The sequence below is a fragment of the Phytophthora parasitica genome (assembly GCF_000247585.1).
Source record: "Phytophthora parasitica INRA-310 unplaced genomic scaffold supercont2.9, whole genome shotgun sequence".
Taxonomy (NCBI): Eukaryota; Oomycota; class Peronosporomycetes; order Peronosporales; family Peronosporaceae; genus Phytophthora; species Phytophthora nicotianae.
Window position 1 is genome coordinate 961,055 of NW_008648995.1, and position 25,539 is coordinate 986,593.

The 25,539-nt window shown below is 48.5% G+C and overlaps 14 protein-coding genes across 19 annotated transcripts; 2 read left to right on the top strand and 12 right to left on the bottom strand.

Moving 5' to 3' along the window:
* Positions 1-676: 676 nt before the first annotated feature.
* On the bottom strand, positions 677-3,809 carry PPTG_06357 (hypothetical protein; the record flags this gene model as incomplete). Its single annotated transcript, XM_008900257.1, has 6 exons — positions 677-2,350; positions 2,427-2,816; positions 2,889-3,020; positions 3,078-3,239; positions 3,309-3,401; positions 3,470-3,809. Coding segments are annotated over 6 exons (2,790 nt in total), but the record flags the coding sequence as incomplete, so codon positions are not given.
* Positions 3,810-5,623: 1,814 nt separating this feature from the next.
* Positions 5,624-6,169, bottom strand: PPTG_06358 (hypothetical protein; the record flags this gene model as incomplete). Its single annotated transcript, XM_008900258.1, has 3 exons — positions 5,624-5,640; positions 5,737-6,006; positions 6,067-6,169. The coding sequence occupies 3 exons, from the start codon at positions 6,167-6,169 to the stop codon at positions 5,624-5,626; spliced, it is 390 nt and encodes a 129-aa protein (XP_008898506.1).
* A 2,200-nt stretch (positions 6,170-8,369) lies between these two features.
* PPTG_21880 (hypothetical protein) lies at positions 8,370-8,933 on the bottom strand (the record flags this gene model as incomplete). Its single annotated transcript, XM_008900582.1, has 2 exons — positions 8,370-8,402; positions 8,814-8,933. The coding sequence occupies 2 exons, from the start codon at positions 8,931-8,933 to the stop codon at positions 8,370-8,372; spliced, it is 153 nt and encodes a 50-aa protein (XP_008898830.1).
* A 1,719-nt stretch (positions 8,934-10,652) lies between these two features.
* Positions 10,653-12,228, bottom strand: PPTG_06359 (hypothetical protein; the record flags this gene model as incomplete). The annotated part of the gene is made up of 5 exons (XM_008900259.1): positions 10,653-11,278; positions 11,352-11,714; positions 11,875-11,988; positions 12,047-12,130; positions 12,189-12,228. 5 exons carry the CDS (start codon positions 12,226-12,228, stop codon positions 10,653-10,655), a joined length of 1,227 nt encoding a protein of 408 aa, XP_008898507.1.
* A 554-nt stretch (positions 12,229-12,782) lies between these two features.
* On the bottom strand, positions 12,783-14,256 carry PPTG_06360 (tRNA (5-methylaminomethyl-2-thiouridylate)-methyltransferase; the record flags this gene model as incomplete). Its single annotated transcript, XM_008900260.1, has 2 exons — positions 12,783-13,823; positions 13,897-14,256. The coding sequence occupies 2 exons, from the start codon at positions 14,254-14,256 to the stop codon at positions 12,783-12,785; spliced, it is 1,401 nt and encodes a 466-aa protein (XP_008898508.1).
* Positions 14,257-14,371: 115 nt separating this feature from the next.
* Positions 14,372-15,569, bottom strand: PPTG_06361 (hypothetical protein; the record flags this gene model as incomplete). Its single annotated transcript, XM_008900261.1, has 2 exons — positions 14,372-15,268; positions 15,351-15,569. 2 exons carry the CDS (start codon positions 15,567-15,569, stop codon positions 14,372-14,374), a joined length of 1,116 nt encoding a protein of 371 aa, XP_008898509.1.
* Positions 15,570-15,740: 171 nt separating this feature from the next.
* Positions 15,741-17,154, top strand: PPTG_06362 (hypothetical protein). 5 transcript variants are annotated; one of them, XM_008900265.1, is made up of 6 exons: positions 15,741-15,865; positions 15,998-16,088; positions 16,185-16,418; positions 16,510-16,641; positions 16,708-16,881; positions 16,962-17,154. In XM_008900265.1, the coding sequence occupies exons 1-6, from the start codon at positions 15,788-15,790 to the stop codon at positions 17,000-17,002; spliced, it is 750 nt and encodes a 249-aa protein (XP_008898513.1). In that variant the 5' UTR covers positions 15,741-15,787; the 3' UTR covers positions 17,003-17,154. The 5 variants fall into 5 exon arrangements, with proteins under 5 accessions (XP_008898513.1, XP_008898510.1, XP_008898511.1 ...); XM_008900262.1 differs by having other exon boundaries at positions 15,741-16,088; XM_008900263.1 differs by having other exon boundaries at positions 16,510-16,881.
* PPTG_06363 (hypothetical protein) lies at positions 17,022-17,489 on the bottom strand (the record flags this gene model as incomplete). Its single annotated transcript, XM_008900267.1, has 1 exon — positions 17,022-17,489. A coding segment is annotated over one exon (367 nt), but the record flags the coding sequence as incomplete, so codon positions are not given.
* Positions 17,490-17,667: 178 nt separating this feature from the next.
* Positions 17,668-19,859, top strand: PPTG_06364. 2 transcript variants are annotated; one of them, XM_008900269.1, is made up of 3 exons: positions 17,668-18,956; positions 19,028-19,141; positions 19,211-19,859. In XM_008900269.1, exons 1-3 carry the CDS (start codon positions 17,829-17,831, stop codon positions 19,382-19,384), a joined length of 1,416 nt encoding a protein of 471 aa, XP_008898517.1. In that variant the 5' UTR covers positions 17,668-17,828; the 3' UTR covers positions 19,385-19,859. The 2 variants fall into 2 exon arrangements, with proteins under 2 accessions (XP_008898517.1, XP_008898516.1); XM_008900268.1 differs by having other exon boundaries at positions 19,041-19,141.
* On the bottom strand, positions 19,460-19,919 carry PPTG_06365 (hypothetical protein). Its single transcript, XM_008900270.1, has one exon. It carries the CDS (start codon positions 19,809-19,811, stop codon positions 19,557-19,559), a length of 255 nt encoding a protein of 84 aa, XP_008898518.1. The 5' UTR covers positions 19,812-19,919; the 3' UTR covers positions 19,460-19,556.
* Positions 19,920-19,928: 9 nt separating this feature from the next.
* PPTG_06366 (hypothetical protein) lies at positions 19,929-20,376 on the bottom strand. Its single transcript, XM_008900271.1, has one exon. It carries the CDS (start codon positions 20,214-20,216, stop codon positions 20,031-20,033), a length of 186 nt encoding a protein of 61 aa, XP_008898519.1. The 5' UTR covers positions 20,217-20,376; the 3' UTR covers positions 19,929-20,030.
* A 119-nt stretch (positions 20,377-20,495) lies between these two features.
* Positions 20,496-21,380, bottom strand: PPTG_06367 (hypothetical protein). The gene has a single exon (XM_008900272.1). It carries the CDS (start codon positions 20,982-20,984, stop codon positions 20,658-20,660), a length of 327 nt encoding a protein of 108 aa, XP_008898520.1. The 5' UTR covers positions 20,985-21,380; the 3' UTR covers positions 20,496-20,657.
* A 2,926-nt stretch (positions 21,381-24,306) lies between these two features.
* On the bottom strand, positions 24,307-24,831 carry PPTG_21881 (hypothetical protein). The gene has a single exon (XM_008900583.1). The coding sequence runs from the start codon at positions 24,690-24,692 to the stop codon at positions 24,378-24,380; it is 315 nt and encodes a 104-aa protein (XP_008898831.1). The 5' UTR covers positions 24,693-24,831; the 3' UTR covers positions 24,307-24,377.
* Positions 24,832-25,009: 178 nt separating this feature from the next.
* PPTG_21882 (hypothetical protein) lies at positions 25,010-25,300 on the bottom strand (the record flags this gene model as incomplete). The annotated part of the gene is made up of 1 exon (XM_008900584.1): positions 25,010-25,300. The coding sequence occupies one exon, from the start codon at positions 25,298-25,300 to the stop codon at positions 25,010-25,012; it is 291 nt and encodes a 96-aa protein (XP_008898832.1).
* Between the last annotated feature and the right edge of the window lie 239 nt (positions 25,301-25,539).

Genomic DNA, 25,539 nt, shown 5'->3' on the forward strand with positions numbered 1-25,539 from the left:
TGACGCCGAACGTTGCCTTTGTCAGTGAACAAATTCTCGCACACATAAAAGTTATGGAATTTGTCCCAGCACGTAGCAGTTGTGTTTGGGCACATCCATGGACTGGCAGGTCCATCGTGCAAGACTCGGCACAAGCACACCTCGTGAGTATAGCAGTAGTTAGTAACCTCGGTGGCGTACCTGCCTTCCCAACGACAGACGATACAGCGGCGGCGCTTTCTGTTCTTGTCTGCGTAAATTTGTCTTGACGAAACCGAAGTGCATACAGCCGCTACTTCACGTGGTTTCACATCTCTGGGTTGCGGGGTTGGGATATCAACCGCTGCGTCGCGATCCGCGCCATCATCGACATCGAACTGCCCATTGTAAAGCATTCGGCCATCCGTAGGCGCAGCTTTCCATTGTCCATTCAACAATTCTCCAACAAGCTCCATCATAAACTTGCGATGAGGATCTCTAGCAGATGAAGCTTCTGTCCATACCAACCGTCTTGTAAGATTAGCATTTGATCTTGCCACATCTATTAGCGCCAAGGCCAGCTTTTTGTGCCACCGTTTGTAGGAATGCCCATCCGCAGTAGAAAAACGCCCCCTAATTTGATCGAGCCTGTCAACGCCTTGCATATTGGTGTTGTATTGGGCAACGCATACTGGTGCTGGGAAAGACCGCCGCTCACTTCCGATTAGGCGAGATACAGTAGTAACTTCTGTCGAATCAGCATTCGAAACCATATTCACCAAATTGCCATCACACCAGGATACTGCAAGCATGCTATGGTCTCGTGCCACAGCTTGACGATAGTCACCACGGACACAATCATCTTTATGGAGAATAGTATGTGCTGGAAAGTGCTTGCTATTGGCACGAATAGTTCCCCTTCCATAGAGACCTTTCAATCGCAGCTCCTGCAAAAGCTGCACAGAAGTATAGTAGTTGTCCATGTTCACGACTCGATTGGTACCAAATAGTGGGCGCGTCACCTCCAAAACGTGCTGCCTAATCTTCGAGACGTTTTCAAATTCTTCTCTCAATTCTTGAGCCTCTTCCTGCCCAACTACCCCACTAAGGCGATCTCGAATGTCGCTGCCGTTGCAGTGAAGCTTATAGTTCAATGCTATCCATGTTGAAGAGCAGCATACCATGTACAGCCGAAAGTGATATTTACCAGTGGGCTTTGTGGGGTTGTACACGATCATGTGCCGACCTTGCCGCGAGCGACAGGCAACACTGGCTTCGTCTAAAGCGACGTCGCGACCAACATGAACGTATTGGCCTCCTGTGAGCAGGTTCAGCAACTGCCTAATTCGTGCGGCAGCATCATTTGCTAGCGTCGTTGGTGCTGCATTGAAACTGAGGCAACGACGTAGCAACTTGAGCCGATAGAGGGAAATCACCGAGTCCAACGACGTTGTGGAACCACCAAAAATCAGGTCTTCCGTTTGTGGCCCCCAGTAGTTTGCGTACTCTCCCTTATCGTTCGTGGTCATGTAAAATAGAATCCCCAGAAAAACCATCATCTCGTCCAACGTAAAAGGATTGATGATACGAATGTCGTTCACGGTGGCATATCTATTGGTCTCGTGTACCACTTGGCGCCAGAAATAGATGGGTATGTAGGCAAAGAAGCTTGAGCTTGCCGAGTGTTCAAACATGTGCTTAAACTCAGGGCGGGCGTAGGTCTTGGTTGTACCGTCAGCATGCACGTACAAGTACGAAGGTGCCTGCACGTCCTCTCTGGGCACGAATCGCATGTTCCGGATAGCTTCCACCTCTGCCAGACTGGATGGGAGAACGCTACCAGGATCAAAAGCTCCAATCTCTTCTTCTTCAAGGTCAGAATTATCTGCACCGATGTCGATCACATCCGTAGGGTCCGGTTCTACCAGCACACGCCAATTTGGATTCCGCACACGTGTTAGGGCAACGTAGTTTTTCACTCCACGTTGAACAATTCCGACTCCGACAGTTTCGACTGTGTTTTGAAATTGGCTGTCCAACCAATGTATCTGGAAAAGTCTAGCACTCCTCCCCTTTTTCACGTGTCGATACACTCGGCCAATGATGTATGACGTCCCAATGAGCTTGTATGATTTGGCCTTCATCCACGTCTCTTTGTCAGGTGTAAAAGCGACCAACTTATCCACGTACAGTTCATGAAGCAAAACCGGGGTTGTACGAGGAGTCGTTTGGGAAGCCGCTGCTGCCCCAGTAGCTGGTGTGTTCAATCTAACGGCCGAGGGTGGCGCCGCAGGGGACTCCAGCACCGCCGATGCGTTCACCAAACCGACACTGGCCGCACCACCTTCACCTGGTGTTACGAGATCACTGATACTTCGATCTGTCGCACCAGCTACAACATTAACACAAACATATACCCCCTGATTAGCCTTTTACCAACACCCCAATCATTGCAAGATTATTCATACCTGGTTCTGTGGAAGCACCTGAGACACTAGAAGGATGTGTGATTGTATTACCGCCACGCCCAGTCCGGCCTCCCCGAGAACCACGACCTCCTCGTGAATCACGCCAGCCACGAGAACCACGCTCGCCACGAGAACCACACTCGCCACTAGAACCACGACCGCCACGACCGCCACGAGAGCCACGGCCTCCACTAGAACCACGGCCTCCACGAGAACCACGACCTCCACGAGAACCACGACCTTCACGAGAACCAAAGCCTTCCCGAGAGACCAACTCAAAATTTGCATCTCCACCACGAGCAAGGACACTAGTATCTACATCAGGTCTTTCACCAAGTCTGGCGCCAGCGTTAGCCGCGCATGCAACTTCTCCTGCTCCCAGCATGCCCTCTACATGCACAGTGTCCTCACGTTGGTTAAAATCAGAACTGCTATAGACGCCACACTGACTGCATTCCATACCGTGCAACATATGGACACAGCTACCACCGTACGGCTCATATCGACTTTGGGCAGCATCTCGACCACAGCGCCGACCACGACCATCACCGAATCGGCCTGCTGGTCCCGCGCCACTACAACTCTCATTTCCACCTGCAACATTCCAACGTTATCTACGAACAGTGAGATCATATCGGTAACCTCGCTCACCTTCACCAGCTTTATTGTGGCCTCCAACACTAGCCGCTATAGCGCTTGAGCCACTCACATCTTCACCACCACAAACGGCTTCGATACGGCCGACAAGTACAGTGTCTGGACGACCACGAACAGTCCCTGCACGGTCACCATGCGCGGTATCACCGACGCCACCTGCAACAAATGCATCAACACCACAACGTTAGATACATATGACGTGAGTGTTATGTCACTCTCGCTCACCTTCGCCATTCACGACACCGCTGTCCACGATACCATCTCCAGTCGGGCCAGCACGACCGCCACTCAAATTTTCGTCAGCACCCATAGCAGTTCCTGCAAACCAGCCAAAGCAATGTGTAATTAAACGTAAATATCTGCAGTATCGCATGATCCCTGCTCACCTTCGACGGGTACACTATTTACACCATCGTCAACGTCCACCCCAGCGCCACCCATGACATGGTCCAGAACGGCGGCTTCTCCAAGGAAAAAGTCCTTCCCCTCCTCTCCATTTTGGTTGCCACCAGGTCGAATATACTGGTAACGCGGGTCCAGGCTTCGACCCCGAGGCCGCTTGGACGTCCAACCTTGCTTCAAGAGAGCTGTCCAGACGTCGTTAAATCTTACATTCCATCCTGCACGGCTCACAAGCGCGTCGTCAGCGGAGGAGCGAGTTACACGACGACGCTTGCTTGAGTTGTTCGGCAGTGCGCCGTCGCGACGCCTCTTGGCCCCGTCCATCGCTTTCTTCGAAGTGGGGGTTCATTTGGCGACGGAGGGTCGAAATTTGTTATTATAGATTGCAGGTTTCGTATTAATAACAAATATATCATATGCATATTCTTATACAATTCGATTTGAGCGGAAATTAGCTTATGAAATAATACAAACTGGCGACAAAAATGTAAGAAAATCGATATGACCATATATTTTTAAAATAAATACGTACAATTGGGAAGTAGCCACAGGTGCCGCCGCAGAGACCAATTCAAACGAAGCCTCATCGTATTCCTGGCGGCTCTGCTGCATCATCTATACCGATGCCGATGACCGTGGTCCGGGAACAAGTCAGCCGTGATACCCGGCCAAGAGAACAGAGAGCGGCATCTTCAGAGGCGAGGGCCTCGCCGACCCGTGTGCGTAGACATTGGCTACTACGGTCGGCGCGTGGCCGGCACGGAAAGCTCGAGCATCATCATAGACACCGCATCCGTTCAGAAACGAGATTTTCCTGAGAAGTACAGATTTATTACGACATCTATGACCGGAATTTTCGCTCAAAATCATTTTTTTATCCAATCATCGACCCCTTTCGTTCTATTTTACCAGTCGACACTAATTCAACCAATAAAAATGCAACCTAAAAAGGCGAAAAATGCGACGTTGGACATGTAGGATTGCAGCACGTTCGTGCATCTGAAGAGATGTGAGGACAAGTACTTTCTATATTAATTATCCAAAGGGCGAAAAATGCGAACTTTTAGATGGGAATAACTTAAATTTGTATAGTATAGTTTACACAGATGCTTCGCGAAAGGGTTAAGTAGATAATCTAAGTTTAAGCAAACTACGCCTCCTCATACACGTGCGTTAACGTGTATGCCGAAGTAGTGGGCACACAGTGAGCCCATTACAGTACCGCTGCAATCTCAGTTGATCGTGAACATCGACACCTCCCATGCCAAGGCCGCAGTCAACAACCAGTTGTGGACATGAGCTGTACTACGAGATCCATTCTTCTCCGTCCGTAGAACACTAGTCAAATAGGTGCTACACCCAGTCGCAAGCATGTTCACCGGCTTAGAATCCATCCAACTCAGAGCTACAAGTTCAGGGTAGTCGCGAGCCTGAGCAATGCGGTACGGCCCCCTCGGAATTTTCTTTGGCCGCTTCTGCTGGGTGAAATGCATTGAGCACCACCCCAACCGATCAGTCCATGCTGTGCCAACGTGGTAGAATCCCATTTCCAGCAACTTCAGGCTCAGCGATACGGAGGAGTAGTAGCTGTCGGTCACTATGAGCCGCTTCGCTGACTGCCCGGGCTTTGGTGATGTTCCGAACGACGGCTTTGGTCCCAGTCCCAGAGTTTCATCAGGCGAATTCTTCTTTCCCTTCTTCTTGTCCGCACCACAGTATATCTCAACTCTGTAGGATAAACAGAATACCGTAGATAGTTATTCTGTAGCATACAGAATATGTAATTCTGGGAAATACAGAGTAACTGGTCTCACCTTGAGCAGTATGCCGTCTCTGCGCAACAGGTCATGTAGAACTTCGTTCCGTACTTGCTGGGCTTGTCCGGCATGTAGACTCGCATTGGGTTGAATTTACTGCGGTTGGGCATCATTCCCTTGTCGAAGGATACCACCTTCCCAAGCCGATAGCCGCGCCTAAATGTCCTCTCGACAGCTTGTAATACAGGATGGATTTGCCAGGCCTTGTCCTCTTGCGCCCCGTCGTTCTCATTGTTGTTGAAATGAATGACCTGCAGAATGGATTCAAATCGATCACACTTCATGAAACGCGAAAAAGTGCCTCATGGAATGGCTCCGTCTTCATCCGTACACCAATGCTTCGAGAGACCGTCGCGAATGGGGACAAGAGTTCGAGCAATCAGCAGGCCAATGACATTGCACAAGCTCATGTGCCTGGATACGCTTGAACTTACCCAGCTTCTCTTCGTAGTCTTCCAAGCTTGGAACACTTACTCGGGAATCTTGAGCTTGTCGCGCCAGCATTTTAGCTCTCCGGAAAGCGGCAACTGCGCCAATGGTTTGTTGGCGATATCGATTGGTCTCGTCCGCAATCCGAATCCAAAGTTCCTTCGGAAGAAAATAGACAATCATGGCCAACGGAGACTCTGCGTACGCAACCGCCGAGCGTGTGGAACCCCAGGGGCCGCTATAATAGTTAGTAGGAGGTCGCACTTGTAGGTCACCTGCACGAGGGTAAAGAAGGATTATACAGAATTAGCACATATCATATACGACAGACTTACCGCAATGCTCTTCAACGTATATTGTCCATCCCGATTCAGCGATATCGCGCAGTTCATCGTCCGTCATGTCCAGTTTGTAGTCAACAGCGTCGGCGTCATCCATATCATCGGCAGCTACGTATTCCACACCTTCGCGAATGTCATGTCCAGTTTAGTTGTCTGCCATAACATCTTCGTCGTCAGCATCCGAATCAGAGTCACAACTGTCTGCCATGCTCATCATGTTTACATCGTCTGCATCTGTGGGCCCGAACAACTTCTCTAACCTCATCCCTTCCAAAACGGCGTCACTGTCGAATACATCGAATTCCACAGAGGCTAGAGCGGCTTCATGAACGTCGCTCTCGCTCTTGGCTTCATCGTCGTGGTTGCTGCGCGTATATTCTGTATCCTCCAGAATAGGAGTGATCGCTCCATCCTCTTGTTCTGTAGTATCCCGAATATGCGACGAAACCGACGTACGAGATGTTTCTTCTATCGGACTGCAAGGCCTTGGCACACACGCCGCGGCAAAGGTCGTTGGAGAATTTTAGGAAGGCAATTCGCTCTCGATAGCAGCGTATGACGCGCTCTTGCCTGTTGGAGGTCGACCCGTTGCTGCTAAGCCAGACACAGTGAATTGCAGACGCCCAATACGTCTCCCTAAGCCATTAACGCCTCATCCTCTGTCATATAAGGCACATCATAGATTCAAATCCTATTACAACCCCGCTGCGTACTCTTACCGACGAAGAAATCTTCCCCCTCCTTGGATTCATCTAGGCGGCTCTTGATCCCCGGTTTCACGTATCGATGGTGGTGGATGAGATCTATAGGCTGGCGGGGCTTCCACCCTTCCTTGCGAAGCTCAAAACTGGTTGAATGTCTTCTCGCCTGGGCCGTTCATCTTTTGCGAATGAACGAGGGAAGCAATGGCCCACAAATGCCCAATATCGGCTAACATGGGAACTTTCAAACCTGTACGGGGTTTATATGTGCCTTCCTATCGCCGTGGAAAAATCCCACGCCAATCAATTATGATTATTTCACGCAAATCAATTATGATCATTTCACGAACCCCCACCTATACAAAAGTGTATGTGCAAACTTAGAGCTGTTGCGAGTGCATCAAACTTTGCGGGATATTATGTCCTGTTAAAATGCTTAATCTGTAGAATACAGGATACCGGGCTAGGAGGGTTAAGTACGATAGAGAATGTAGCTGGAGCAGCAAAGGGCGTATAAAAAAGCAGGGAAATTATATTTGGTTGACTCGTTGAATAGAACCAAAGTCCGAGGCCTCGGGTTTGGGGGGGGGGGTAAATAAAATAGTTTGTACCATTCTCGCTTGATCGGAGAAATTCTCAGTTTAGATCGGAGAATGGTGTAAGTATTCGGTCCTCTGTTTTGTTTACCGTATTGAATGGATGCATTTCAAAATAACATAGAAAAACATAATAATTGCAACGGCGCGCTGACCACGTTAAAACTGCAACCTGAGCAAATTTACTTCGGCTTTTCAAAACCATAGTACAAAAGGACTCACTTCTCCTTCGTCCCTCACGGTATGAGCCAAACAAAAAAAAACATTTTTCCAACTTTATTTACGAGTCTAAAAACAGGTATGTGACCACTTGCAGGTGTAAGTAGATTTTGTCTCAGTCTAATCTACTTACGTTGCGACAAATAGGGCCGAATCTACTTGAATAGATTAATTCCTCAAGAGAATTCAGTATTATTGTATACATTTTTGGTTTTCTGCGCTACATTCGATATTCTTTTTACTTCAAGTACATATTTTCTGCAGGTTTACTTTGACGTGAGCATATTTTCATAATTTTGTTCCAATAAAATTGCAAGAAAAAAATGCTTTTCTCTACAGTAACTTCCCCAGATTACGGGACAACGTGCTAGAACGCCATGTTGTGCATGATACCACTACCAGTAATCATGTTTTGTTTAGTCAGGGAAATTTCCATTTTTTATTAAGTGTACTGCTTCGGATCGAAGCAGATGCTTGAACCTCTGTTTTGCTACATGTACAGTAATGCATCTGCGTAATCAGTCATAGCCTGTGAGCTACAGGATGTTACTCGCTACAGAAGAAAACATCGGGTTCACATATTGGTAATAAAACATTTCAACTACTTCAAGTACTCAAATACTTCAGTATCAAATTATCAATACAACTACAGTTCAAAATTTAGTATTAAGGTGCAGTGTCATCGCCATGTTTTCTGCGGTCGCACCTTTTCTTTTCTTGATTTAGATGGTTTGTACAGTGTACATGTAGCACGGACTCAGATTTACCATAAATCACGGCCTCAGTTCCACTGAGGCCGTGGTTTATGGTAAATCTGCAATGCGTCATTAACATTACAAGCCGTTTCCCCAATTGTTCATTGTGAATTTCGGCCAAGTTTGCCAGCTGCGCTCATTAACCGAATCCCTATACACGATACATTTTATCTTCGTGTTGGGGAGCATTACTGAAATCAATATGTTTGGTATCGTGTGTTTTCAAAGCCAGTGCAACGCCCTACCCCTAGCACACCAGCAAAGTGATTATCGTGTATTTGATGTTTATCGTGTACAAATGATACACTATATTGCAATAATCGTGTTCGTAAAGTGCAAAGCCTGCGCAACTCATGACCAAAGACAAAGCGGAGGATGAGAAATCCGTGCAAGCCTTGGTCGAAATTTAGAGTTCAAGTACAGATGGTGATCTGCTAGCAATACAGAAAAATGTAGTATATTCAACTCACGTCAAACTTTGCAGCCACCAGTTGCCTAGTCGTCTGTTCGCTGCCGTGCTTGGGGCGTACTGCCAGTTGCAGATTCTTCGCCGTCTGACTGCCCATCAGAGCTTCCTTCTCCGCTGTCATCCCCCTGTGGATGGCGCGCAGGTTTTCGAGCTCGAAGTTTGCGCTTCCGCTGCGCCTGCGGTATCATGGTACCGGTCTTCCACTGTTTGTGCCATATTTCAAGCACGACGTCGCTACTCCGTTATTTGTGTGCTTCACTTTGTTGCACAGGAAGACACGAGACGCCAAGGCGTGCGTTGAAGATGGCTTCAGCTTGCAAACAACACAGTAGAATGTAGTTTCTCCACCACGCGCTTGGTCAGCACGTTCAAAAACCGAGCAGACCTTGCAGGCCCGCTGCCTGCGCTTCCTCGTCTCGTTTCCGTTGCCTTTCCTCCATTCATCCGCCTGTATTGATACATGCGCTGGTTGATCACGGTTTCTTTTAGTAGGCGTAGGCTGCTGCCCTCGGTTGCGCAATCATCTGGTCGAAGTTGGCATAGCTCCAGGTGGAGTTGCTTGAGGAAGACAACGTGTGGTGTCTTACTCTTTCCTTCGGTAACACGGCGGGCGTTGTAAATGATGAAGGCGTTGATGATAGCAAGATCCATTAGGCCAAGAAACAGCGACTTGTAGTATTTTTTGTAGCGCGGGCCAGTTGAAGAGAGTACCTAAAATAACATACCGGATAATAACCGTTAACAATATTACCATTAAGTGTATGTACACGATAAGACAACTTACCTTTGTAGGCGAAGCTGGTCATGGACGTCGACCCCACCCATGAACGACTGATAGTCCTTTACAAATCGAGGACACATGACTTCGGTTTGATCGCCAGTAGTAGAGTCGCGGCGTACAATCCTGTCGAGTTTGGCGCTACCCCCCCCCTCCCCCCGCCGGACGAAAACACACCAGTTGTCCCACCAGCAGGCATACTTGATGCTAGGCACCTGTGTCACCTCCACAACCTGAAATGTCCCCCTCTCGATATTATCCGGTCGCTTCTTTGTTGGTTTCTTTCCTCGCCTGGAAGGGATAATTGTCTTGGTGAGAGCTTTCCTGTTCGACATCACGGTCCCCACACTGTAGCATATCATCACCAACAGCTGTATGGCCAGCACCACCGGCGTATAGAAGCGATCCGTTACAATAAGGCGGAAGTCCGACGGTCCAGCAGCTCCGAAGACATGGCGCAGGTTCCGAACAACCGCAGCTGGACCTGACTTGGTGTCCGGAGGGGTTGTGCCGTCATTCATCGCCTTCTTTCCACATTATACCTCGAAGCTGTACATACACGATAACAAATACTTGTTAGCGTGGTCCATACACGATAAGGCAACTTTAGAGCCAAAAAAAAACGAGCGTCCTCAATAGCACGCTCACTTACCGGATGCAATAAGCCGACGAAGAACAGCACAGCATAAAGAGTTTCGTCCCCCAGCGATGAGGTTTGTCTCTCATGAAGACCGCATTTTGTTGAACGGAGACATTGACTGCAGCCTCGCCTCGTCAAACGCCATGGCAGCTGGAGGAATGAAGCTGTGTTGGAATGTATCTTGAAGAACGTCTATCACCGGACGAAGTTTCCATGCACGATCTGTAGTAGCTTTTGGGTCGGCGTTGCAGCTAAAGTGAAGATTGCGCGAAATGTGATCAAAGCGATCTCGTTTCATGAATTGGCCGAAACAACCTCGCGGTGTGGCTCCCTCGTCCGTCGTCTTCCAGTGGTGAGCAAACTTTTCCTTATTAGGAGATATAGTTCTCGCAATAAGCAATCCAATAAAGATGCACAACTCTCTACCCGATACGTCCGGTAATATCTCCCTGATTTTTTGCGGCGATTGAATTTCGAACTTCGGTTTTTTTTTCTTTTTGCGAACTAGTTTGTTTCACATGCTGCGCTTCCACACGAGCATCCAAAGTTTCGTGAAAGTATGCGTTGGTCTCCCCGGCAATCCGTTCCAAACGTTGTGGTGTTACAAAACGCAGAAATGCGCCCAGCACCGTAGACGCTGCGTTAGGTGCACCAGCGGTAGGTCCATGATCACCTTCGTAGATACCAGAGTAGTCTTCACGCATCCACTCGTCAGGTCGCACATCGTAAGGTTCATCCATGAACGGGTATGGAGTACAGAGCTGTGATTCCGTCCATCCTCTGTCTCGTATCGCGTCCAACGCGTCGTCTGATACTGCACCACGTGCAACAGTGTTGATAACACCGACGGCATTGAGAAAATCTGGAGTAAAAAGAATGTCTGCAGGTGTTTCATTCTCTTCCTCACCGCCTGGATTAGGCTCACACCATCCGAGGTCGTCGTCGTCATCGTAAATAGAATCCCTCTCACACCCTCCATCGGAATCAAGGACTGCATAATCACCAGGAGAGTCGGCGGCCGGAACAATGTTCGGATCACGTAACGTGTCTAATACAGCATCATATACACGTTAAGATTGTAACTGTGTATCGATATCGTGTCCAATACACGATAAACCAACCTATGGAGGAGGTCTGGTTTGTAGGCTCCGTCACTTTTGTTTCTTCGTCAACAGGTTGTACATGGGGCATCGCCAGTATCTCATGTCTGGGTGGGACCACACAGCCAGGACCTACGTCGTTGCCGGCTCCAGACTCGACAGTACCTTCGAAGTCTGCCGATAAATTGCGCTGCACAACTATACACAACATACACATTAGCCTGTAGGTCGCATCTGCATAATTCAGCTCTACAAATGTACCTTCGGTATCAACCTGCACCACTGGGCTGTTATGCGAGCTCGTCGCACTGTCTGCGTCGCTTGCCGTCAGGTGTGGCGATGTGGAGATCAGGCGGCCACCCGGTGTAGTGCGCAATGGCGAGCCTATACAGTCATGTTTCGATCAGTCAAGTGTTGATAGTTTGGCCAAAGCTTAGACGGTACCTGCTGCGACTGAGCGTGAGGTTCATCAACGGCTTCGATCTGAACAGCCTGCATGTCTGTCGGATACACGATAAGGTCAGTTGCATATCGTGTATAGTACACGTGTTACGCTTCGTACCTCCTGGTGTCACTTCACCGTGGTTGGGGTCGTTCTGGGCAGCAATTGTTTGTCCGTAAGCTTCACGATCCTTCTTCTTCTGGTGCATCTGGGCCGCTGGCACATGGTAGCTGGAAAAATAAAGTGATATCGTTACAGTAGGCTGTACACTCACCAAGAGCCAAGCGGTCCAAGTAATCCATCAGCTCCTTTTCGCCAATGAAGAAATCTTCACCTCGCACGCCCTTCTTGCTTTTTCCTGGGCTTTATGTAGAAGAAGTCTTTAGTTAGTCCAACGGGGGGCTTCGATGTCCAACCGTCGCGCTTGAGTTCTCTCCAACAAGCCTTGAACGTCATGATTCCACGGGCGTGCTCGGGACAAGGCTTGTGCGGGACAGGGGAGATATTCTCGAATGAGCGGGAAAATTGGTGGCGCGCAATTGTACCTCTGATTGTCTATATCATTGTGTGTCTCACAGCATGACAACTTATTTTTCAGAAAATGCACGCGTGTACAGACCTATGGGCATCTTGGGATGGGTATCCCTACCCCTTCTTGACGTAAAGTTTGTAAGGGGATTTGCAAAACCACAGTGTTACGTGCCTGATACAACATCAAGGATTTTGACAAACGTGCCTGATACATTTTGGGGGGGTTAAAAATATATTATAATACACTTATACATCGCAAGCCTCCTTTTGCAACAGGCAAGCACAACCCGGGAAAGTTCGATCGGAAAATGGCGAGAAATTGAGACCTTTTGCTGGTAGACTGCGGCATCGAGGACGATACTACTTATCGTTAATCACCTGCGCGGCATTCGGACAGCAGGGTGATCCGAGTTGTGGTTACGACAGACTCCTGTGCATCACTTGTATTTCTGGCACTGCTACACTAATCGAACACCTCTCTATCCTTGTCTATGCCAGTCATGGACATCGTCAGCGAGAGGTTTACCCTGCTCGTAGTAAGTCTCACCAGCCGCAGCAATTGGACCGCCACCATAGCAAAGTCCGTCGTCACGGTACAACACTAAGGCTTGTTCTGGCGTGACACCGCGCTGTGGATGGTCAAAGTCTACCCGTAAGTAGCTTCTCTCCCTGCTTTCTTCATCTTCACCATCTGCCAGTGGCTCGGGCTGCCAGTCATGGAGTTTGCTAGCACTAGCGCGAACCTCGTGGTTCGACACGAGCGAGATCGTACATTCATCCAAGTCCTGACGATAACGAACTCTATAGAAGCAGCGCATGCAGCCAGTATCACGGAGCTCTTGAGGCAAAACTCCTGCCATCCAGTTAAACTCCGTTGCTGAGGCGAAGAGCGTGTCCGAGAAGAGAGCGGGGTTACGTGTACCCTCGGCTACTATCACGGAGTGGTCGGACTTGTGCTTCCCAACAACAAACCACTTTGCACTCATACCTTGAAGTCGTGCACCTTGACCTACAGTGTAAGCCGTAAATCCGAGGTGTGAGTGCATCTTTTCACCGTCTACAGTGTAGAAATACCCCTCCTGTCGTTCGATATATTGGTGGATGAAGTCCGCAAAGTTGCGCTTGCCAATGAAGCAAATGCCGACCGAATCCTTTTTCGTCGCTGTGCAAAGACCTTCACGCTCTGCAATCTGCCGGACTTCAGTCTTCCGCATCCCTCCCAGCGGGAACAGCACATTAGCGAACGCTCTGCCGTCCACACTCGACAGAAAATAGCTCTGGTCTTTCGTATCATCCTCCGCCGCACAAAGATTCGGTGGTCCGCAGCCATGTGCAGGCCGCAATGCTGCATAATGACCCGTAGCCACATAGTCCGCGCCAATTTTCTTCGCGTATTCCGTGAAAGCTTTAAACTTGATCTCCCGGTTGCACAATATGTCCGGATTCGGCGTCAAACCCTCTTCGTACCCTTCCAGACACGGAGCAAACACCTGGTTCCAGTACGACTGTACCAAGTTCACCTGCAACCACCGAAAACCACCATTTAGAAACTAATTAGTGTAGCTCACGTCCATTTTAACCACCTCCACGCACCATCTGCGCCTCAATACCGAGCTGCTCGCAGACCTTCTGCACGTCCAAGTACTCGGAGTCTACAGGACACGCCGACTCTCCTTCTTCATCACTAGGGTCCCAGTTTTTCATGTATACTCCAGTGACGTGATAACCTTGGCGTTTGAGTAGTAGTGCAGCCACCGAAGAGTCCACGCCGCCAGACATCCCCACGACCACATGCTTCTTGCTATTGTCAGAAGATTTATAGACATCAGGAACGGATGCAATACTAGAAAGGCGTCTTGATGGCGTCTGTGGCCTGTTAGAAGTGCCGAAGATCGCTCGGGAGCGTCGACGCAGCGCTGAAGCGGCAGCACTCGACCTTGTGCTCCGTAGCATTGTGCGACGAATGGCTGATTGGCACACTGTACACAACTACTACATGAATTTTAACTGTAGGATGGAAACTATATTCTAGGTTGGAATCGATCAGCGAAATGTAGCCATGTTGAGGTTACCATGGGTGAAGGCCGATAAGACGAGAGCCTAACGCCGAAAAATGGTGAGCAGAGAAATCCTCGGCGACACGAGAATGCACGTCATCTTTTTGCCAGTGATCAGCGGGGAGCAGACGAGCTTTGTACCGACGAAGCTGTTCTTGAACATACGAGCGGTTGATTGGTATATCCGGGATGAAACCCGTGTAAATGACCTCGCGCGGGATGGTGCCGACGTGTTTGTAGCTGTTGGCGTGTGGGAGGCGCCAGTCGAATAAAATCACACTGCCAGCTTCGCATCCAATGTGCTGGTAGCGATCAATAATGGCTCGATCTTCTTGCATACGCAGGGGTGAGAAGTCGCCAAGACAGACCTGCGGACGGCGAAGAGCAGCCGTTAATGGAGCTTCCGTCACAGTTTCAGGCTGATTCTTCGCAGCGTAACCAGCAAATTCCTTGTGAAAGCCAGGCACACATTCAAAACCGCCTGTGTTGGACTCCGTGTTGCTAGTGAGCACCGTGATGCACTGGATTGGTCGCCATCGCGGAGTGTCCTTGCCTGAGTCGAACATCTTGGTCGGACAGCAGTCCCAGTGTGGGGTTAATGATCGCTGCATTGGACGTGACTTCTTCTTAGCAAACTTCTTGGATATCACATCCTGCACGCGGTAGCACACGCGGTTAATGTACATGTAGCCACGTTTGCCATCGAAGTCTCCGAATGGATGCAGGAAATCCGGGTGGTTGTGTGCGTACGTCGCCTCCCACAAGTCGGTCATAGCTGCAAATACTTTCTCATTCTCGGCCACTTTCAATCGCCATGATGGATAGAACAGGTCCAGGATTCCACCTGCACCACCAGTACTTGACAAGTTCTTGAGATTGTCGCCAGTCTCCTCCAAATTGTCATGGTCCTAGAAATTAACCGCGAAAGAATACACTTGCAACAACATCAGAATTTCATTGCAACTACACCAGGCGCAGTTGTTGACGCACCACTCCGTACTTAGCGAGCTCGCTGTGCAGTCCATGACGTGCCTGCGCCACCTCTTCTGGTGTCAGAACATTGGGTACTACGAGGACTCCTTCGTCCATAAACTGCTGGATCTGCTCGTCTGTCAGATAGCGCTCGATCACTTGAGGAGCGGCATCATCGCCAGAGATTCCGTGCTCCATTAGCGGCGTCGTGTCCGGCGCAGACTCGTGCGCTGTCATTGCAGTCTGTTCCTAGATTCTTGCTTGACCACTGTCCTATAAATGAAGCTGCTGTCACTGGTCAATGACCAGTGACAGCAGCTTCATTTATAGGACAATTTCTGATTCTCACAATCTGATTCTATAAAATGAAATTTTCGATGTCTTACTGAATCCAAGTCAAATCGTTACCGCGTCTCCTGACTCCCCCTTGGCCAAAGACAAAGCGCTTGCGAACCATGCTGCGCAACGTGCTCATCATGGCGTCCAGCGGCATCGTGCTCTTCTCCAAAGAATATGCAAACGCCGTCGCCCAGGTATCATTCTTCGTCATTGTCTTGGCTTTCTAACCGTGCAACTTTTACTCTAAAATTCGATCTATGAGCCGACTTTTGACTGAAAAAAATGTGGACATGTTTGCAATGTTTGGTGCATATGCTGCGCTTTAGCCTCGATTAGTCGGCTCCTTAATCACGGCGATGCTCGAATTCTCCAATAAAGCGAGCGGCGCGCCTGTGTCTTATATTCAGATGTCTTCCGGTGCGTGGATTCAGTATTATTGCTTCGCTAGAAGCGTTTGAAGCTGGAAAGTATGAACCATTATTAACGCTGTGCGCTGTATTTCGCTGCTGTTAGTGGCCGTGACGGTGGTGACCAATGATAAGCACAAGGTCTTCTGCGCCATGTTCCATGATACAACCGACGGAGCGAGTTTGTCGGCGTTCGTGGCGCAGGAGTTGCTGGCAGCGTTCATTGTGCAGCATGGGGACGAGCTGGGCAACATGGGTCACAATCTGCGGGACTTCCACAGGTTCCAGTACAGAATACTCAGCGTTATACGCGAGTCGGTCAAGCCTATTGTTAGAAAATGTGCGTGTGCCATGGCAATTTAGTCCCAAGTGAGGTGTTTTGGGGACTTGAGACCAATGACTAATCGTTTGGCGGCGTGTTGCTCGAACAGTACAAAAGCAGCGGGGAATATTGAAGGCGATGCTCGTGGTAGACGGCGCAGTGACGTGTGCAACAGGAGATGTGGACCCGATTGGAGTATTGGCGAACCTTCAGGCGCTAGTAAATAGCTCGATCGATATGAGTACGTTGTGCTGATATAGCTGCTATTGAGTGCGTGGCTTACGTGGTCCTTTGTTTGATACTGTAGTGTCATTTTCGGGTGACGGGGTGAGCTCCATGACAATCCAGAGCGGACGCAACTCATGTATACAAGTGAGTGTAGTAGAGGGCAACGATGCATTAGTAGTAGTCTACAAGAAGGGTGCACAGGCTTCCAAGAACACGGCAGCAATAGAGGAGTGCGTTCGAGCACTACGACATGGTACGTACGGCTCCCAATACGTTCAGCTCTGGTGTAAATAACACTGACGTTATTCTTGTGCTTCGTTTTGACGCTTCCAGTATGCGTATTAGCACGCACATTACAGCAAAACTCGCGGTGATGGAGACATGACTCCCATCTCCGCTTCTCGTCTAGTAGTATTAGCACCATACAGTTTTCGACAACAGCATTTTCAGTTTTTACGTACGCCGAGTAGCTAGAGTACCATGTATTATTTGCTTCACTTCATTGTGGCCTGTTGCGCGTCCATCGTATCCTTCCATTGCATTCTTTCAACAGGAAGAAGATGTTGATCCCAGCTGCCGGTCCGCACGGCCCTCATGTCGGTCATGCAATATCGATTTTTCTTTTTCTCATCCTCGTCCGCTTCGAGACTCCGACTTAAACTCAGGGGTCTCGGCAAAAAGGAGAATGTGGACGCGCAAGTAGATTGCTGTCGGCATGCTCGCCGCGTTGGCGAGCAAGCAGCATGCCACTCGACCTGGTACTTGAAGGTCGGCGCCTCGCTACCATTGCCACGATGCAGAGCTAACATTAAATGCACGCCGTCACCTTCCAATGGAGTGATTGTGCCGCAGCTTATGCGCACTTTTGTTTGTAGCCACGATATCAGCCAATCAGAACGCACTTCAATCTCGTTACAGTGACACTTTTAAAGTACAATCCCTTAATTTTTCATTCACTTTCAAAGCCAGTATCATTTTAAAGTCACCTCCTTTTGAAGATTGAAAACGTGAAGCGTTGGTTATAAAAGGTTTGCATTTTCTGCATTTGAAACATTGGGGCCGTTAAAAAAGTTTAAACCCCATCATCTGTGCGAACGCAACAACGCAAGCGCCCATTTTGTCAGTAGGGCCACACGTCCTCGAGCGCGTCCTTCACATCGTCCTATATAGGCATCTCTAGACTTCCTCTCTACGTCAAAGATGCACCGACTGACAATCCGACGTGTGGCCTCGCTGCGTCAGTCAAATGCATTGCATGCTGCACGCTGGAACTCCACTTTGGGGGCGTCTATCCCGTCCAGCCAGCGCACGCTCCACGCCATCTACAAGCAGCGCGCAGACAGCGGCAACGTGACCTACGACCCCGTGCAAGTGCGCGCCGTTCACCACTTGGACGCTTTATACGACGAAGTGGTAAGCTACGGAGGTCCCAAGCCGCAAGCGACCAATACAAACTCCTCCGGTTCGTGGTGGCAGAAGCTGACGGGCAAGGAGGAGAAGACTGAACAGGAACCGATTAACGCACCCAAGGGGTTATATCTCTACGGTGGCGTGGGCTGCGGTAAAACCTTCGTTATGGACATGTTCTTTGACAACGTTCCAGTGGAGCACAAGCTGCGCGTGCACTTCCACGAGTTTATGTTGGACATCCACAAGCGGATGCACGAGCTGCGACGACAGGGTTTCCACGAAGATCCTATTCCTCACATTGCAGACGAGTTATTGGAGAACAGCTGGCTGCTTTGCTTCGACGAGTTCCAAGTGACGGACGTGGCCGACGCGTTGATCTTAAGGAGACTGTTCTCAGCCTTGCTAGCCAGAGGATTCGTGATGGTCGCGACGTCCAATAGACCACCCAGTGATCTGTACAAGAACGGACTACAACGTGAGCTTTTTGTGCCGTTTATTGATTTACTGGGAGAACGCTGCAACGTCGTATCACTGGAGGACTCGACCACGGACTACCGCGTGCTGAAAGGTGCCATTCATGCTGACAATGTGTACGAATATCCGATCACTCCGGACACGCGTGCTGCATTCGACTACGAGTTCATGACGTACTGTAAAGGAGAGGAAACAGTGGCGACGTACGTGACCACACAGGGACGTAAAGTGCACGTACCGGAGGCTGCCGTGGAAGCTGGAGCTTGCCGTTTTACGTTCAGTGACCTGTGCGATAAACCTCTAGGAGCAGCAGATTATCTGGCGATTGCAGAAGCGTTCTCCGTTGTATTTGTGAGTGATATTCCTCTGCTCAACGCCGAGAAACTGAACCAGATGCGACGATTCATCACGTTCGTTGACTGCATGTACGATCGGGATGTGCGGGTAAGTTATTTATTTTACTATTTTATATGTCTGTCATGAACTGATATTTTATATCTCATTGGTATTATTAGTTGCATTGTCTAGCACCGGAAAGTCCCGAGCGTCTTTACCAAGTGGACGTTAACATGAAATCACATGTCGACGAGGTCTTCGCGTTTGATCGCACGGTGTCTCGCCTCGTCGAGGTGCGTAAATTATCGAAGGGATGCTTCATTTGTGCCCGCAGTCTCTAATTAATTCTGCCGTGGTTATAGATGGGAAGCGAGGCATATTTGCTGGCACACAGCGAGCGACAGGAAGAATTGCGTGGCCAATCTCGTGCTCACTTGTTCTTGGCTCGTGGCAATATTGAAAGTGCTGGTGAGGTGGTGCAGGACGAAGAAGATGAAGACGACGAGGAGCCCCAGACTGCAAGTGCGGGGAAGTAGATCCCGGTCAACGCAGCTAATTAATGCTTCTCAGTCTGTACAAACAACGAGCGACGTATCTAATGAGATGGACACTGCAAGTGGGCACTCTAGTGATTTTTGGGATTGGAATATGAGGAAAAGACTCACAATTGTCTCTGTTTATTGCGGCCTATTGTTTGTGCGTCGTCATTCAAGCTCGTCCATTCTTCTTCATCTTTTCCATAGCTTTGGTAAACTTCTTGATAACTTCCTTTTCGTCTTCATCGCTGTTAAGTCGGCGACTCGCAGGTTTCTTCTCGAACTTCGCAATCGCAACCTTGAACGCATCCAGAGGAGACGGAGTCATTACATCTTCGGCACGGAGGGACCGCACCGCGTCGATCGATGCTGGTGCCAGAGCAAGCGCCACGCAGCTCAGCACTGCTACAATCTGCGTCGTCTTCATTGTTCACTCACTGCGGTGGATTAAAAATGAAGAGGCTCTTGAGTATTGTGAAGCTTGTACCCTGAACCCATAAAGAGGGCGATCTGGGTACATTTCTTCCTCTTCCGATGGACCAAGTTTGAGCTGCAACATAAGAAGAGTTTATTGAAATTATTGCTGCTTTCTCCAAGCTATTTGTTATCGCTCTTCAAAGATGATGTTACTGTTTATTGATCGCTCTTACTTGCTTGGGTGCTGGATCTTGGGCAGACTTGCCTTCACGGACTTCTCCTCGGTCTCCTCAGCGCGGCGATTGGTTGGCTTGATCTGGCCGACCTGTAGTCGCCCTTCTTCTGCTTGGACGACGAGAACACTCAACAGCGCGCAAATGGCCACCGCCAACGCCAGCACGAAGGTCGTGCGCATGTTTTCCTTACAGTCAGATAGATTATCGGGGTGTGGAGAGCGTCGAGATTTTAGAAATGGCACAAGGAAATGGCTACAGGTTTATTGAAGTTTGGCGCATAGAATGGGTTCAGCTTGTGCTATGGCTACATTGTCCGTTGAGGTGCAACGGGTCTCTTCACAAGTTTAAACGGAGATCTGTTGTGCGTCTGCATTAATTTGTCTATCGACATATTTTCTTGACGTTGCCGTCGGATTATTTTCAGCTCCTGGTGATCGACTTCATCAAACTGACTTTGACCGGAAGCTATTCGGTTAGGTACATTTTCAGTTTTAACCGTTAAGTGAGTGAAAACACGTTCTCAGAATGGATAAAGGTCGTCTGTACATGTAGCGAGTTCTTCATTGACAGAATTACAATGTAAAAGGCAAACAACGCTGCTTTGTTTCGCAATCTTCTCGCTACCCTGTCCGACGACGGCGCAAAAGCTCCGCTTCGTCAGGCTGCTCCGTCGACGCGGGGGACGGCGCCGACGTCGGAGCCAACGTTGGTGCGGGTGTCGGTGCGGGCGTCAGAGTTAGGGTGTTCAGCACCAAATCAACTGTTTTGATAACGCCGCCGATGAGATCTTGTTGACGTAGCTGGCGATCGTCATTGCGCGGACGAAAAGGCTTTGAGGGTGTCGAACCCGGAGAATCTTTAGGACGTAGCTGGCGCCCAGAGTCATCAGCGTTGGCAACAGCAAGCACCATGCAGCTCAGCACAGTCAGCATTAGAGTCACGTTCATCTTCGGCGCTTGGGTGTTCGTTTGGAAATGCGGTTGGCACTCCACTCGGAAACGAGGGACCCCGGCAAGGTGGACTGGGCGAACTGGGTGAAAACCGATTGCTGCTGGCCTTAATCGTAGTGTTGCAGCACTATGGAAACACGTTTGAGTAAAACGCGCATTACGCGTACTCTGGACAGTCGACTGTGATTTCAGTTAGACAAAATGCACAGGAAGCGTAACTGAAAACAGTATAGTTCTCGCCTCTCGTATGATACGAGTTGTATCCAAGCATCGAAAAGAGAAATAAGGCCATCCACGTCGACAAGTTGTACATTCATGTCTGACCCAGACGCGAGAAACTCCTCCACGACACGGGGCACATATCCTGTCGGCATCAAGTCCGCTTCTTTGATGCCAAATACTGGAATAAGCGAGATGGAGCATGCACTCTGAAGTTCATCTTTCTCATCCGTTTCATTGCTTGTCTCTGCACATGCATTTGGCGAATAATTTAGTCTTTCGAAATTTGCTCTCTTATCAATGAATCAAGGAAGCGATAACAAAGCCGTGCTTTCGCCCGGAACAGCTCTAGATTAATAGTATAATGAATCAATTCTTAGTCCTTGTAGGTAGCTGAAGGGAAAGCGAGATTAAATTGTTCCATAGCTTCCGGACTCCACGGATACAGTCGAAAAACTAGTTGTGAAGCATCCTTACCCAAGGTTACGGCACGCTTCTCGTCAGCTTTGGCATAACGAGTTTCGATTTTTAGTCAATAAAATCCTAGAAAACTGACAAAGGAAAGAAGAAGAAAAAAACTTTGAAAAATGCAGCACGAGAGACTCTAACCGCAACTTTTCCATGCTTCGACCATTGCGACTTTGCTGAATGCCAACAGCACCGAGTTCTGAAAAGCTGCGGGGTTTTTTTTCAATATTTATGAAGTTCAATCCCGAACACCTAGAACGATTGAGTCCTACGAATAATGCAATTAATGTGTGTCTTGAAAGCTCTGCAAGATAAAGCGAGAGCGGTTTGGTTTTTAGATGCATGTTGCGTGATGAATTATTAGTATATGGCAGGTAGTATGTTGTTACACCCTAGTCAGTCGTGTGACCTAAACAATCACGCACCGTAAATAATAATCCCACAGGTATTGATATATACTTGCATTTCTGCCTCAACTAGCAAATTGATGCAGTTATAGTAGATCTGATCTCGACGAGCTGAAATGCGCCATGCCTTTTGAATTTAGAAAAGATTAGCAACTTCTTTCGAAAATCAAATTGTAAAACGCGTGAGATCAGTCTGGAAGTCGTACACGGTAAATAGTCGTGGCACGACTAATTAGGGTGAACGGTGTATCTGATAGGTTATACTGGTGGTACGAAGTAAACGTGCAGCCCAACTGGGATTAATTCATGTTCGTGTGTTGTGTTTGTACACAATTTCATGCAATACAAATACCAAGATAAACTATTTATATTTTGTCACATTCGCATGGATTTTTACGAGGTATCGAGCTGCTGAGGGGAAACCATGCATGATCGCATTGACTTAGAAAAAAAAATAAAATTATGGGTTCTGTTTATCTGATGCGTCTGGCCCGCGTTGTTGTTGTTGTAGTTAGTGTTTTCGATACATTAACTGATCCGGATACGATCCCGCTTTCATACTAATATACTACAGCGCTATATTGATTTACGTACTAGATAATAAAATGACTATGAACGCAAAGCTACACTAATTCGATGGGTTAGCGTCCATGCATATCCCTGGGTATTCCATCTCACGTCGCTTTCCTCCTCGACCGGCGCGTAGTATTGAAGGTGCATACCGCGCTCAATCCGTCATGCTCCTTCTGGTACTGGTTGGTAAAAAAGAGAGTAGGTAATTTCCAGTTTGGAGCAAAGAGTTCCCTTGGAGGGTGGAGTGATTATTGTGCCTTTCCAAAGTTTTGGCCAATCTGACCTTTAAAGGCTGGTCCTAAGCAAGGGTGGGTAGGGCTAAAGGTGGGATTTGAGGACGAACTGGAGTTGAATTGCTAAGCCAGGCCACTAAATAAATGATATTTGACCAATAACACTGTTTGATTTTGCCGACTATGATCCAATAATACTTGATTGTGGAGGTCCTACGTAAGGGCTCCGATTTGGTCTAAAGGGTACCTTTTAACAAATTAAGGGCTGAATGGCCAGTATTTGCCGGCCATTTACCCTTACGTAAGGTATCCACAACAGATTGATTTTAAATCAAATATGGGCTACTCATCAGACATACGCTGGCGAGGCATTGTCTTGCAGTATGTCTACAATATTGAGATCAGCGTAGTTGCCGGTGTACTGGGCGTCTCGGCCAGAAGCCTTCGGAGATGGTACCATCTCTTCAAGACAACAGGAAATGTCGACGACACCCTAAATGGCCGATTGAAATGCAACAATTTGTTCGCGACAGCACCCCTTTTCTTTGATTGGCATCGTCTTTTTTTTCGTCAAAGGGTTAGGCTAAATTTTAGTCGGAAGCACCCGATCAGATAGGAGGTCTTCCGTAATGGCCACACTACCATAAAACTGAGGGCGTTTTGGCAGAAAGGTACAATACATGTAGTTATGAGCTGGTTACTTTTGTATTTTTAGCTGGACACTTGCAAAATTACTATTTCAATCGGATACTTTTGCAGATTTGGTGGTTCCATCTGGCTATAACTATAATTTCGGAAAGTCTATTTATCTAGTTTTACAGTTATAGGCTTGTATTTTGTTGCGTGAGAGGATTGATCCAAGTGTCCGATCCAATTAGTTGAGTTCCCAGTGTCCGATTCAAAACACTCAAGTAACCGAGTCAAAACATCCACCCATTCTCGTTGATAGGAGGTGTCTTAGCGAATGATTTTGGGTAGATCACTTTTGCCATCCAAAAGCGGCCGAGATAGCTACCTTACCTTTCCCCTATGTTCATATCGGAGGAGTGCAGCAAATCGGGTCCGATATATCGGATCTCGGACCATTCATTCGTTTTGCCAAAATGGATGAAATCCACAATAATTAAGGATAATCAATAAACAAAGAGGTGGTTTACAAAGAGTACATGTATTATCCCGCCGAAGCGAAGGCGAGGAAGGTCTGAACAAACACGACCAAAGATAACTTACCGCCGCGTAGCTAGCGGCGGCACTTGGCGCTCCACATGTATTGTACCATATTTCTCAAATGAAACAGGGCCTCATCTAGATATCAGTATCCTAAAATATTAGGAGTAAAACTACCCGATGTTTTAGTATGCTTTGAATGATCTAATCGCAGGACAGTTGAATTCGAAGAAAGATGAAAACATGAAATAACCCCACATGAGCTTTAGATTGAGGGTAAGGTAGCTGCTTTGTTACTATGCGCCGTTCAACAACCATTATCGCTAGGGGAACCGTCGACGCCGCTGAGTCTCCACTCTGCCAGGTACTGGGTCGGGGAGGCTAGGGAGGGTCAAGCCGATCCAACCCGTCACAGGCGTGATAAGCAGCGCCGAGGCAGCGTGTCCGATAACTTTGTTGACGCCAGTTTCATCTTGTAGTTGGTGGAGATTGCCGCTCGTTTTGCTTTCGTCGAGAAGAATCTTCGGCAGTGGCGGTGATAGGGCGCTTTCACGGCGCAGCTGACGTCTTGGGGGCTCTGCACTTGCAAACGGAGTCGCTATGACGCTCAGCACAGTTAGCATGACGGTCAACTTCATCTTTGCAGCTCCGGTGTTCGTTTGGAAATGGAGTGGTGAAACGTGGTGAGGCTTGGCAATGCAGACTAGGCAACTGGTGAAAGGTCATCGCTGCTGGCCTTATTCGTTAGGTTGCCGCGCATGGAGTGCTGCGGATGTGAGCTACATAGGAAATTAAACAATAACTCCAGTTTGACAAAGACCGTTCTGTTGAAGCATCAAGCAAACAATATATTTCTCAGTTTAGAAAGATCATGCATATCCACTATGTGGTTTCACAACTTCGAACCGTTCAGCATCGGTGTGTTATGGCGGTTACACATACGTCGGCCAAGAAGTCAGTGTCCGCTCGTTTGGTGTTGGTTTGCCTTCTTCTCCGCAAGCAGCTCATTCCAGCCGCCACCTGCGGTGTCTTCAATGCCATCCGCCGCCACGATCCTCGAATCACTTTGCGCGGTTTGTCCCTGATCCGTCATCAAACCCCTTCTTCGTCTTAGAGAAGACGACGAATAGATTTTACTGGAGTTTGGGTCGACATAGTCGTTGTTGGGTGGAGGTGGTGCGACCGATGGAGTTGTGAGCAGGAACATCGCTACCGCAGTAAACGCAGCCGTCGCACTGATCTTCATTGTGAGTCGAGAGTCTCGTTTAGGTAAAACACTACTGGGAATTCGCTGTCAGAACTAGGAATGAGTGAAGGTGAAGCCTGCTGTGTTGTAGTCTCTCGGAGCCGTCGCCCAAATCTTTATTGGTTTCGTCCTGGCGCCGTTGTAATCTTTGTTCGCTACCGCACAGTCATCTAAGCCCAATTTTTAACCGAAGAAAGGATGCTCGTCAGAAAACGAAGACAGAATCGACTGCTTTATCT

Bases quoted from the DNA above. Each gene is read 5' to 3' on its own strand.
- PPTG_06362 (XM_008900266.1), top strand. From the start codon at position 15,788: ATGCTGCGCAACGTGCTCATCATGGCGTCCAGCGGCATCGTGCTCTTC. The intron at 15,866-15,997 runs GTATCATTCTTC...GCTGCGCTTTAG, and splicing joins ATGCAAACGCCGTCGCCCAG to CCTCGATTAGTCGGCTCCTT. The intron at 16,089-16,184 runs GTGCGTGGATTC...CGCTGCTGTTAG, and splicing joins TTATATTCAGATGTCTTCCG to TGGCCGTGACGGTGGTGACC.
- PPTG_06364 (XM_008900269.1), top strand. From the start codon at position 17,829: ATGCACCGACTGACAATCCGACGTGTGGCCTCGCTGCGTCAGTCAAAT. The intron at 18,957-19,027 runs GTAAGTTATTTA...TGGTATTATTAG, and splicing joins TGTACGATCGGGATGTGCGG to TTGCATTGTCTAGCACCGGA. The intron at 19,142-19,210 runs GTGCGTAAATTA...CCGTGGTTATAG, and splicing joins CGGTGTCTCGCCTCGTCGAG to ATGGGAAGCGAGGCATATTT.
- PPTG_06365 (XM_008900270.1), bottom strand. From the start codon at position 19,811: ATGAAGACGACGCAGATTGTAGCAGTGCTGAGCTGCGTGGCGCTTGCT.
- PPTG_06366 (XM_008900271.1), bottom strand. From the start codon at position 20,216: ATGCGCACGACCTTCGTGCTGGCGTTGGCGGTGGCCATTTGCGCGCTG.
- PPTG_06367 (XM_008900272.1), bottom strand. From the start codon at position 20,984: ATGAACGTGACTCTAATGCTGACTGTGCTGAGCTGCATGGTGCTTGCT.
- PPTG_21881 (XM_008900583.1), bottom strand. From the start codon at position 24,692: ATGAAGTTGACCGTCATGCTAACTGTGCTGAGCGTCATAGCGACTCCG.